Source organism: Octopus bimaculoides, chromosome 1 (genome assembly GCF_046866305.1).
Source record: "Octopus bimaculoides isolate indiv1 chromosome 1, ASM4686630v1, whole genome shotgun sequence".
Taxonomy (NCBI): domain Eukaryota; kingdom Metazoa; phylum Mollusca; class Cephalopoda; order Octopoda; family Octopodidae; genus Octopus; species Octopus bimaculoides.
Window position 1 is genome coordinate 147610721 of NC_142928.1, and position 13540 is coordinate 147624260.

The window sequence follows — 13540 nt, forward strand, 5'->3', positions numbered from 1 at the left end:
AAGCCAGCAAGGGATGGTTTGACAGTTTCTAGAAACGGTTTAAAATAAAGTGTGTTTCCCTGCATGTTGAGACACCATCAGCCGACAAAGAAGCCGCCGAGAAGTACCTTGAGACCTTCAAGCAGATCATCGAGGACAAGAGATACAAGACGGAACAGGTTTTCAACATTGATAAGATTGGCTTGTTCTGGAAGAAGATGCCTTCTAGAACGTACATCATGAGGGATGAAACCAGAGCCCCAGGATTTAAGGCACAAAAGGATAGAATGACGCTAATTATGTGTGGCAATGCTGATGGCTTCATGATTAAACCAGGACTTATCTACAAGTCCGCGAACCCCAGGGCCTTCAAAAATAAGAATAAAAACATGCTGCCTGTCTACTGGATGCACAACCCCAAGGCCTGGATTACCAAAAGTCTAACTTTGAATTGGTTCCCCCAATGCTTCATCTCTCAAGCCAACGAATACCTCCAGAACGTTTGCACGGAATTCAAAGTGTTTCTTGTTATGGATAATGCTTGTGGTCACTCTTTGGATCTGAAACACGAGGGAGTCCAAGTGGAGTTCCTCCCTGCTAACACCACGTCCCTCATCCAGCCTATGGATCAAGGCGTGATCCGTGCCTTCAAGGCACTTTACATTCGGAACTGTCTCCAACACCTTGTGGACGCAATGGATACGGACGTGAATTTCAAGTGAAAGGAGTACTGGCATAACGATCGCAATGTGCCTGTCAGTCATCCACGCTGCTCTTAAAGACAAGAAAAAAAGAAACCCTCATCGCATGCTGGAAGAAGGTGTGGCCAGAGTGTGTCCAGGACTACGAGGGCTTCTCACCTGAAGATATTCAGCACGAGGCTGTCAAGAATGCGGTGAAACTGGCAAAGGTACTTGGAGGCGAAGGTTTTGACGACTTCATACAAGATGAGGTCAACAATTTCGTCGATGACCACTCTAAAACCCTGACAGATGAAGATTTGCTAAACTTAACTAAGTCTGCCAGCGAAGAGGAGGAAGAAGCGTCAGAAACAGAGGAGAGGAGGATGAGGTGGGCATGACAATCGAACGTCCGAACTTTTAAGGACCGCAAAGGAATCGCAAGGGAAGGCGGAAGCATGGGATCCCCATATGGTTCGGTCTCTCCAATTTAAAAATACCATCGATGCTGTCATGCAGACATATAAAACTCTCCTCACCACCATGAAGAAATAATGACAGCAAATTCCCATCATATTGTTCCTCAAGCCCACCAAGAAAACCTAGCAGGAAATATGACATCCCCTAAAACACTTGAAGAAGAGGTGTCCCTTGAAGAGTTTTAAATCTTCTTTGCTGTGCAGCCATTACCTTCATTATTTTCATCACCCGCTTAAATCAATATCATTCATTATTGATGAATAACTGTATATTTGTCCGTTAAAAAGTCCGTTTTTTGTGTTTTGTTTATGTTCCTGTTCCTTTTTTGTCCACGTTTTTTGACGTCCTGTACAAGGATATGCATCTATATATACATGTAGATGTAGGTATGTACATATATGTATGTAAACATGCATATGCTTATATATCAAACATGAACAAGCAAGAAAAAACAACAACGCAAAAACGTGGAATAAATACAGTGTTATTGGACGCTCAGGAAAGGAAAGAAAAAAAAGAGGATCTTACGTTTCGAGCAGAGCTCTTCATCAGAAATATAGAAAAAGTCCAAAGAAGGGAAGACGGAAAAAGAAAATTGCCAACGATACATACGCGGTCACATATTGAAATGACCGGAAGAGAATAGGTGAAGAAAAAGTTCTTTCAAAGACGAGAGTGCAAGAGAAGGAAGTATTTATGGGTATGTGCATGCGTGCAGGTCTCGTGTACGTGCATGTGTGTGTAGCTGTGACTGTTTATGTATGTGTGCTTGGACTTAGTATCGTTTAAGGTCATAGGAAGAACTTATAGTAAGAATTTTGGTGGGAGTGGCTGTCTGTTGTGTGTCTACCTACACATGTGCGAAGGAGAATGGTCAGTAGAAAGGTACTGGTAGTTTGAAGTATGTGTGTGTGCGTGTATGTATATGTAGTGTGTGTGTGTGTGTGTATGTATGTATGTGTATACGTGTGAGGTGTCTGTGGTGTAATTGTACGTTACTCTGTGGGTGTGCGTGCGTGTGCGTGCTTGTATGTGCGTGTATGTGTGTACATGTATCTATAATTGTGTGCGTGTATGTATGAGTGTGTGCTGTGTGTGTATGAGCGGTATGTGTGGGTTCATTTGCGTGTGCGTGTATGTGTGTGTATATATGTGTGTGTATATATGTGTGTGAGTGTACGTGCGTGTGTACATGTGTGTATATGTGAGTGTGCATTTTGTGTGTGTGCATGTGTGTGTGGGTGTGTATGTGTATGTGCGTGTCGTTGTGCGTGCGTGTGTATGTGTGCGCGTGTGTATGTGTTTGCGTGTGTGCGTGTGTGCGTATGCCGGTATGTATACATGTATGTGTGGGGTTGTGAGTGTCAGGTATGTGTGCATTCGTGTGCGTGCATATGTGTGCGCATCTGTATGTGTGCGTGTGTGTGTATGTGCGTCTATATGTGTATGTGTATGTGTGTGCGTGCATGTGTGTATATATTCGATATGTGTGCATTCGTGTGCGTGTGTGCGTGCGTATGTGTGCGTATGTGTGTGCGTGCGTGTGTGTGTGTGTGTGTATGTGCGTCTATATGTGTATGTGTGTGTGTGCGTGTATGTATATATTGTGTGTGTATGTATATGTATGTGTGTGGATGCGGGTGTGTATACGTGTATGTGTGGGGTTGTGAGTGTTAGGTATGTATGCATTCGTGTGCATGCGTATGTGTGCACATGTGTGTGTGTGTATGTGCGTCTATATGTGTATGCGTATGTAAGTGTTGTGTGCGTGTATGTATATATTGTGTGTGTATGTATATGTATGTGTGTATGTGAGTTTGTATATGCATGTGTGCGTGGGTTGTGTGTGCGGAGGGGTTGTTTGTGGGGTTTGTGTAAGCGTATATGTGCGTTCCTGTATGTATGTGCGTGTACTTACGTGTGTGCGTGTATGTGTATGTGTTTGTGATCATGTGTGTGTAATTGTGTGCGAGTCTGTATGAGTGTGTATTGTGTGTTGGAGGTATATGTGCGTACATGTATGTGTATGTACGTGTGTATATGTGCGTATGTGCGTGTGTATATGTGCGTGTGTGTGTATGTGCTTGTGTGCATGTGTGTATGTGCGTGCGTGTGTATATGTGTGTGAACGTGGAGACATGTGTCGGGATATGTGTGCGTTTTGTTGCGTGTTTGCGCGTGTGCTTGAGTTTGTATGCGTATGTGGTTGTCTGTACGTGTGTACGTTTGTGTGTGTGTGTGTGTGTGTGTATAGGTATGTGTGTCTGTGTGTGCGTGGGGTTGTGTGGGTTAAGTATCTGTGCATTCCTGTGCGTGTGTATCACACTTAGATCAAGTTAATGGTTGCTACATCGCCAGCATCTTCATAGGATCTTCAGAGAACCTACCCATAGCCGCAATGAACTTTGCAAAAATCTCTGATCTCAATCTATCTTCCAATAAGTAATAATGATTTCAAATTTTGGCACAAGGCCATTAGTTTTTAGGGGAATGAGATTAGAGGATTACATATCTGCCCAATGCTCAACCGGTGCTTACATTCTAGACCTGAAAGGCTGAAAGGTAAAATCGACCTCGACGGAATTTGAACTCAGGACGTAAAGGATGGGAAGAAATGTTGCTATGTATTTTGTCCAGCATGCACATGATTCAGCGAGCTCACCGCGGTAAAGATTCTGTTAGCTCCTGTCTGATTAGTAATAACGGTTTCAAATTTTGGCACAAGGCCTGCAATTCCAGAGGAGGTCTATGTTGGTTACTAGCACTACGAGAATTATAGCAATTATTCACGAGTCTTAACTTAGTGCTCAATTGGTACATATTTTATAGGCACAAGGCCTGAAACTTGAGGGGAGGAGCCTAGTCGATTATATCACTCCAGTGCGTAACTGGTATTTATTTTATTGACCCCTAAAGAATCAAAGGCAATGTCGACCTCGGCGGAATTTGAACTCAGAACGTAAAGACGGACGAAATTCCGCTAAGTATTTTGCCCGGCATGCTAAAGATTCTGCCAGTTTACCGCCTTCCTCTGATTAGCAATAATGAATGTAAAAACTATTGATAATAAATGGATGGTTATGTATGATAATGAATCCGAAGAAACATATATAGAAATATAACATACTATGACTCACAACTCAGAGTCAAAAAATATCCTTCAGATGACACTTTCAATGTAACAGCTAGCTCTGCAAAACTCCCGTAACACATTCTTAAACTCATTCTTTATGTATTTATAATCCAATGAAAAAACCCAATACACGCTCTATCAAAATATATACCCAATACCGTAATATTTGAATAACCGTTAAATCCTACAGCGGGGGAAAAGAAAACGCCGTCGAGCTCTTACCCTTTCTCTCCGTTTATACTTCAACTTTCGGAGAAAAAATAAAAATGGTTCAATGCCTTTCTGTATCTACCTCAATTCTTATAAATAATTTGATATTCAACATCACCCTGAAAAGAATCAGCTTAGATCGAAATAGGTATGAGATTCAAATTTTATGATTTTATTATCTACAGAGTTAATGCAAAATGCATTAAAAACGAATCTGCGGTTAAAATGAAATTATTGTTTCAAAGAAACTAAATATGAAATGGAATTTCTGCACCCACTCCTTCATAAAGTAAAAGAGTCGGTCCAATGGCGGTTGATTTAATTTTCATTTTCATTTTCATGTTCGATCGTATGTGATTCCCGCTTTAATCATGTGTGCATAACTGGAATATTCCTGTAGCGACGGCTTTATAAGAAGCCGATTTTGTCTCGATTAAGCCGAAGACAATTCGGTCGTCCCTCGCTTCAGTCGTAGACAATTCTCCTCTCAAGCTGTTCTCATAGCTCCATACTCAAGCCAACGCGATTTTCCTGATAGCTATTTTCACTGCTATATATTTGATGCTGTCAAATTTATTAAGATTTAAAGTTTCATTGGAAATAGAAATTATACCACTCAATGATTTGTTCAGTATATATAAAAAAATGCATATAAATTATAATTTTTACTTACATTCTTCTATTTGGTCCCCAATCAATACTATTAAACTGGTGCAGTAAAAATATAGACTAACAAAGATAACTACAGATGACAACGTACGATATTTCTCTCCGTAGAAATCAAACACAATATCTTGAAGACTTGATCTTTGGGTTTTATCGGTGGTATATGCCACAATTAACATTGAAATTAACGAAAGACCACCAAGAATCTGAAATGAAATGATAAAAGAAAAATAGGAATTTATAAACATAGAGATGTGATATTCTTTTGTTTCAACATTCATCATCCTTAAACTTTAAGTTCGTTATCTTAATAGTACAGTCTCTTTAACCATGTAATCTCATACTGTGTTGTCATATCTGCATTCTATTCAGTGCAATGTGACAAATTGATATCACAATAAGATAATATCTAAGTATTTGTTTGGGTCAAATATCTATAGACATTGCAGTTATTTAGCAGAGAAACATTTTAAAGTTTGCTATATATATTTAGATACAGTAAAAATGATTTAAAAAATAACTGCCTCAAACTACAACGGATAGGCTCTACGTGGTCACGCGTCCTTATTAGAAAAGTAGCTTAGTCTTCACTTAATCATATTCTACCAAATTAAATAAGGAGATAATGTTTTGGATACTGTAGCCCTACATATTTCTAAAAGACGAGGAGATCGCGACTGAAATGTTACTGGTGCCTTTTTAGCAAACCGTCTGCCTGGACATTTATACTTCAGCGTGAAGTCTATCACGTTAACTCTAACGGTAAGCCGTAACTGTAACCCAAAACTCTAACTATAACTTAAAAACCCTGACCCTGATCCCTAACCCTAATCCAAGACCCTAACACAACCCAAAACCCTAGCCCATTCCTAACTCAGATCAGGTCATTTGACAATCTAGATTAAAAATACTGCGGTAGATCGCACGCAAAAGTAGCAATATGGCATTAATCTAATCCTAGATTTGTTCGAGCTGGGCTGAAATGGGAGTAAGCAATAACTGCATAAAGACACGCCAATGAGTATGACCCTACGCAGTCGGTCACCTTTCTCAAACCACACCAACACTCTTTAACAGAAAAGCTTCGGTGTAAAATAGTCCTATCTTTAAAACAGAATGTTTGTCGATTGATGAGGATAACATTGAAATTTAACTTAGTTCATAAATATGCATTAACCAGTATGATTGTGATCTCTTAAAGATTTCAAGATTAGAAAGTAGGTAATTGTTATATCCTTTCTTAAGTGTATTAATGCCAAAGGATGAGATATAAATTGAACTGGCGATCAAATATTTTGATTGTCGGTTCAGTTGCATCTCTGCACCACAAATGCATGAATAAAATACGCAAACAGCTCACTGATATGATATACAGGGTGGGTGTCTCATAATAATGGAGCACATTTTGAACGCAAGTAAATAGAACTGCAACAAGCACAGATATTAAGGAAAGTGTATAATAGCAGATCATTTCCCCCCCCCCCCACCATTATTATGACCTTGTATTTATACACGAAGAAACGGAAAATATACTTACGCAATGAATGCTGATAGCTATCGCTAAATTGTCTACATTTTGATATGCTTCAGGAAGATTTATTATACCAATACCTACTGTTGCATTGAGTAAAAGGAAACCAACAGTAACGTTCGTAGATTCTGCAACAAATACACAATACAGTAAATGCTGAGAAAAAGGCAATTACTTTTATTGATCATATCATGTGGAAAGGCATAAAGCAATTCTGAAATCAGTGTTTATATATATAGCAGACATATTTCGTCTTTCGAATGGAAATTTCTCCTACAACAAGTAAATATGGTTTATATTCCATAGGATAGAAGAATAATTGTGGTTATGGAGTTAATTCGAACTACATGCGATCGACCACTGTGTCATACCTTGCGCGACTGTGGTCTACCATAGATTATATCCAACAAATACCGTATGTAAAATTAGGTAGGCGGAAACTGCGTCGAAGCGAATTACGTATGTATGTATGTATGTATGTATGTATTTTCTCTTTCTCTTTTTAAATAGAATATATTTTCACTGGTCCCTTACTTTGTAACAAGGGAGTGAAGGAAAGCAGCATATTTTACACACCATCCTTTAAATATTAGGAGGGTCTTGCAGATTTTTATAGTCCCAGATATCATGATCATTTGTAGTGTATGATATAAGGAGTTGTGTTCACTCACCAAAATCCTAAGTTTAGCCATTTTTTGCTCCAGACCGGTCGTTCCAATAATAATAGGTATCAACCTGAAACTGTATTTTGAGTATTGGATTTGCAAACTCATTATCAATGGTAATGACATCTGGGTCTAGAGGCCAACTGATTTCCAGAACAAAACAAATGTTTTCCTTGTGGTCTCACACAACAATATATGACTTGTGTTTTAACTTGGTTGTTATTTTAATTTTTAAGTTTCATCAATATTCCTGTTTTGACCCATCGGTCACAATATGCTCAATTTCATCTATAGGTGATTTCTGCTTTGCTATCCTGTTACAGACTGTTCTGGCCACTACATCATGCCTTTTGAGAAGATAATATCTGATAACACATTCTCCTGTAGTTGGCAATAACATGATTGATGTCTTCAGCCTTTATCTTTCACATTTGTTGTCAGTCATTTGTTATCTCTCAACGATTTTTGTCTTTAAATGCTGTAGGTTCTTGGTGGGAATCTCATGTTGTTATACTACATGGAAGTAGCCTTCGAAGTGTGATGTCATAAACTTGTCAGTACTCCATGCTAAGCTTTTGACATGATAACTCCTTTCTATGGTTGTGTTTTTCAAGCCAAGTACTCATGTGCTATCTTCATAGTGAATCGGTCCCTTTTTTTATTCTGTTCTTATAAATATACTTTACCTACGCGCCTTGGGAGAGATATGTATCAGTTGTTATTCCATATCTCAAGTTCATTATCTAGTTCAACATTATGGGTTTCGCGGTCACAAACTTGGGAAAGATAGTTACTGGCCTCGTTCTTCTGTTGGAGTTGTTATTTCAGTGTCAAAATACGTGCTTCATATGACATTAATACAGATTTGAGACACGGCCACCATCCTTGCGTAGGAAGCATAACCTGTCTCCATTTTCCTTAATGTTCAAATTTCCTGTAACACTGAGCAGTTTACGAGTTCGAACATCTATCTCATTGAGTGCTTCTACTGACCAGTTCAGAAGACCAGACGTAGGCGTGGGAACAGGCATTGCAGAGGTGTTGTGGGCAATATGCTTTTTGTCAGCTGAGTATTCTAGGTCCTCTCCTTATTTATGGGTCCATTATGTCTGACATTCTCATCTTGACCAAGATACATATAATTGTCACATGACTACAAAGGTTGTATTGTCAAGCCGTTCATTTTTAGGTTTTCAGAAGAGGGCACAACTTTTCCACGTCTTATTGTCAAATATACACATTTGAACTCACAAATTTCTTGCCAATGTCGGTAGAAAATTGTGCTGTGCAGTCCAGTTGGTTTTTTTTTTTTTTTTTTTTGAGTAGTTGGTATTTGTCCAGTATAACTTCAGGTTGTCAATAAAGACAATACGGGAAATACTTCTGGATCCACTTCTAAGGTAACTATGCTTTGTGAACAGGTATGATAGACAGCTTAACGAGAGGACGAAGGGAAACACCAACAGACTATCACCCTGACAGATTCCTTTTTGGTAGCGAATGCTATCCAACTCGATTTGCTCCTTATCACTCTTAAGGGTCAAAGTGGTTGTAGCACTTTGGCTAACTGTAAAACTCTTAAGGGTCACTAGTGGTTGTAGCACTTTGGCTGACTGTAAAACCCAAATAATCCACCCATGTGGTGTACTATCAAAAACCTTCTGGTAATCCAGTCATATTATAGTTAATTCCTTGCGATTTTTATTGTTTTTCCCTGGATCATTTTGTTGCTTAATTGCTGCTGTATACACCCATACACCTCTTATCCTCTAGCATGCTCAGGCCTTACAATGATGTTAAGGCTATTGGGCGGTAATGTTTAGCAAAGATAGTGTGGCTATTTTGGGAGGATGAGGAGAGTAGTTGCAATTGATAACCAATGGATCAGTTCTTGTGTCCTTGATCCTTTCTCCTTACGACTGTACGAGATCTCGCAGATAAAACGTGAAATTCTTCAACCAGGAACCCATTATGAGATCTGGGTCTGGAGATTTTCTGTTTGACATTTTTGTAAAACTGCTTCCAGTATTTCACCGTCTATTTTATATTGTTTTTACTTGTCATGCTGGCAGTAGTCCTGCTGCAGTTCTTTTACCCATATACTCGCTTGTTGAATTACCGTAAATCCTCGAGTATAGTCCATCCTTGAGTATAATACGCAGGGGATTTTTAGGAGGCTGTACCTCTGAAAAACCTAAACCTTGTGCATAATACGATCCCTTCTCTAACTTGAGTCTAGGAGGTCTATATAACGTCCTTAGTTTGTAAACATATATACGGTAACGTCCTTTATTATTATTGTATATATAACATAATGCAAACGTGTAGCTTTTTGTGCCCTTTGTTTGCAGAAAATAAAGAAATAACAGTAATAACGTCAGTGAAAAATAAATATTAAGTAAATTGCCTTTACATATTTATTACTATCAGTTAGAAAAGCAAAAGCAAAAACATTTATTCAAATCTTTCAACTTCAACGTCACTTTCAGCATCAAATTTGTTCCTCCGTAAACAAACACTTCCGCGTATGCGTAATACAATAATGGTGATGTTCTTAACTGTTATACGGGTATGTAAATATGTTTGTAAATTGTTTTTGTTACATGTTATTCTGTGTTCTGAATACTTTTATTTTAATAAATGTTGCTTATTGCAAGTTATGGATGATTCTTTTATGACTTCATTGCTTTCAGGCTTAGCTTAAGGTATTTTCGCACTCGACATCACAAAATGCGTCTGAATAAACATTGCCGGACAGCAAAGAGAGACTCGGACATTGCTTAGAAAATATTTTTCATTTTTAACCTCGTATATAGTACGCACTAGGGATTTTGACCTTTAAATTTTGGGGAATAAAATGCGGATTATACTCGTGGATTTACGGTAATCATTTATCTCCCATACAAATCTCCAGTAGCCCTTAACCTGATCTTTTGTTGGGGTATCTTTTCCAGAGACTGAGCCCTTTTTGCACTGAAGATGCGATAAACTGACTTTGCATCCCGAGCAAATAATTTATTGAGCATTTGCCGTTTCTATGCTGCAAATTTATATTTTGTTTTTTCAGCTGAAACCATGAGTTTCAGCTGGTGCAGTTTGGAGTTTAGGTTTTCGAATCCTGTATCACTAAATCACCCTTCTAGTTTTTTTTCTTTTTTTTTTCTGAGCTCTTTCTGATGCCGTATCAAGTTGTTCTCTGTATTACATTTTATAACTACAACAATCTGTGAGATACGTTTTCGCAGAAATAAAATTTTATTCTTTAAGTACATACCGATGCTCCTTCAGACTTTCCACTTCAATCTCGATCGCGTGGTCTCAGCTCTTTGCTATACGTTAGTAACATAATAGCTGAGATATATGTCAAAGCATTAATAGTTTTGTAGGTTGTCTTCATATATAACTGGACAGTGTGACCTTCGGATATTTGTTTACTATTTCGTTTACTGCCTCTAATTCTAATTTACTTGGTTCTTTACTTATACCTGGTGTTGTATGGCCTGTCATTTAAATTAAGGTCATGGACCTGTTGAAATATATCATTTAAGATCACTCATGAAGCGTCTATAAGTTTTCGGTGTTCTTCTGTTTGTACAGTATAGGTATAGATTTCAGCTATTATTGTTGGTGCATGCATAGACATGGCGCCTTCATTATCAGACGTACAGGCATAAACGACTGTTTAAAAATGCCGTTTTGAACGTTTCCTTCCATAGTTATGCGACTCATCCAGCCTAAATGAATATCTGTCATAAACGAGAGGAACTTCTTTTTTGTACCAACTGAATTGAAAAGATTTTTTCTTACTAAAGATTTTCGTTTCATCTAATGATCCATCAGATTATTTAGAAAAGAAGATGAATTTTCCAATATATATTTGGGAAAACCTTTGGGTATTTTAAGATTCGGTATAAAATGAAATATATGGTGAAAAAGAGGATTTATAAATTTAGGATCTTTCTGAATTGACGGGCACCACTTGTTTTCTTAACGAAACACTTTCAAACTTGGGATACTGGTAGAATGTATCATATAAAACATCTTTTTCTCTTAGCCTTCTAAACAAAAATTTATATATTGCAAGTTATTTCATGTTAAAGTTGTCGTATTTCTGTAATTTCAACCAATCACTGACGTCTATTCGGCTGAATACAGTTACTGCTGTTTTTGTAAACAATAATTTTTGCCGGTGTCAAGATTGTTATTCTCTGTTAATCCCTATTAAGGGTTATTCCTAGTAAAAGTTATAACCCTAGTTATTCCTTAGTAAGGATTTAGGGTTTTAGGGTTAGGGTTCGGGTCTTAGAGTTAGGGTTAGGGTTTTAGGGTTACGGTTACGGTTATGAGTTAGGTTATGGCAAAAATAATCATAACGTTAACCTAAACCCTAAAACTAACCCTAACTCTAAAATCATAAAGCTAAAACCAGTACAAACGCACGAACGATGTCATAAATAACAGTACAACCGATAGCTGTTGTTGACAAACAACGGCACTAATTTTATTCAAGGGAAAAGATCCCATGACACTGTTAGAATATGTTGTTTACATTCCACGGCAGTAATTGTTTTCACCTCAATAGACGTCAGTGATTGGTTGAAATTACCGAAATACGGCAATTTTTTACATGAAAAAATTCGAATACAACATTTTTTATCTGTTCTATAACACAAAATATACAAGTATTCGAAGTTTGAAAGTGTTTCGGTACCAAAAACACTACATAAAACATAAATGAAAAGTGGTGCCCGTCAATTCAGAATGATCCGAAAAGACTTTTTCTTACTAAAGATTTTCGTTTCATTAGATTATTTAGAAAAGAAGAGGAATTTACCAATATATATTTGGGAAAACGTGTGGGTAATTTAAGATTCGGTATAAAATGAAATATATGGTGAAAAAGAGGATTTATAAATTTACTTTGCAGATGTTAAAAGAACAACACAAATATATAAACGAAAAAACTGGGAACTACCATATTTTATGTTCAATAAAGAGACAGAAAGAGAAGAAGAGAAAGCGAGGTGGAGAATAAGAATGAGGAGAAGGAGTAAAAGAAGAAAAGATGAAGTGGAAGGAGGAAGACGAGGAGAGGAAGGACGAGAAGAGGAAGACGAGGAAAAGAAGTGAGGACGAGAAGGGGGTAATGTAAGAAAAGGAAGACGACGACAACAACAACAATGACGACGACGACGATGACGACTTAGAAAAGATATTCTGTGATCTGTTCATATGTTTGATGGGATAGTTCTGTATCACAAATGTTATTACAAACATTAATTAAGATAGTTTACCTGCATCATTTTTTGCTTCTCTTGTGTTAATGGAGACACTGTTACTGGAACTGGAATCATCATTTGTTGTACTGATGGAACTATTATTACAAGCATTCAAATCCTTATCTACTGAACGGTAAAAGTTACTCTGCTCATTGAAACCAGAATTGCGCACCTTTTCACTATTATGTAAAATGTGCGACTTTTCCGACATAATTATGTTGTTTCCAATATGATAAGTTTTTTTTTTGCCAATAGTTAGTGTATATAGACAAATGCTCCTAGATACACTCAAATTTTGTATGATTTAAGAGAAGTATGCAACGTGTATAAAAGTTACAAAGTAAATGACATACTGTAGAAAACTGAGAATTACAATCCTATATATAGACATTTAGAAAATTTATTTTCCATTGTTAGTCAAAATGCATTAAGTACCTTAGCATTAAAAAATTAATATCATAAATTAAAATCATTTCAATGCTTTTACAACTTGTGAATCATTTGTTTAACAAATAAATGTTCTACATTATAAGATATCGATTATCTCTCCGTTGTTTACCTGGTTCATATTATTTAACTGCAGTTTTTTATGAATATAGATCAAGTTCCACTAAATTAAAACTCATGCAAATAATTGGCATTAAATGTCGTCAGTAATCTTGTGCTGTGTTACAGAATGCCGCTTAATGTATCCAGCGTTATTGTATTCATTTTGATCTTCATGTGTCACTTTTTTCGTTATAACAGTGTTCTCAGTTTAGGATCTATTTCAAAACGGGAGCACCAGTTTTCATTTATGTTTTATGTAGTGTTTTTGGTACCGAAAGACTTTCAAACTTCGTATACTTATCTATTTTGTGTTATAGAACAGAAAAAAATTTTTGTATTCGAATTTATTTCATGTAAAAAATTGTCTT

General features: G+C 37.2%; 1 protein-coding gene across 1 annotated transcript in view; it reads right to left on the minus strand.

The window, feature by feature from the left end:
• LOC106880882 (sodium-coupled neutral amino acid transporter 7) overlaps positions 1-12950 on the minus strand; it is an 88507-nt gene extending 75557 nt beyond the window's left edge. The window contains exons 1-3 of the mRNA XM_089359517.1: positions 12639-12950; positions 6686-6807; positions 5156-5354 (exon numbers count right to left, since the gene is read on the minus strand). Coding sequence (XP_089215643.1) covers positions 5156-5354; positions 6686-6807; positions 12639-12834 — 517 coding nt within the window. The 5' untranslated portion in view covers positions 12835-12950. The remainder of the gene's footprint in view (positions 1-5155; positions 5355-6685; positions 6808-12638) is intronic.
• Positions 12951-13540: the final 590 nt, after the last annotated feature.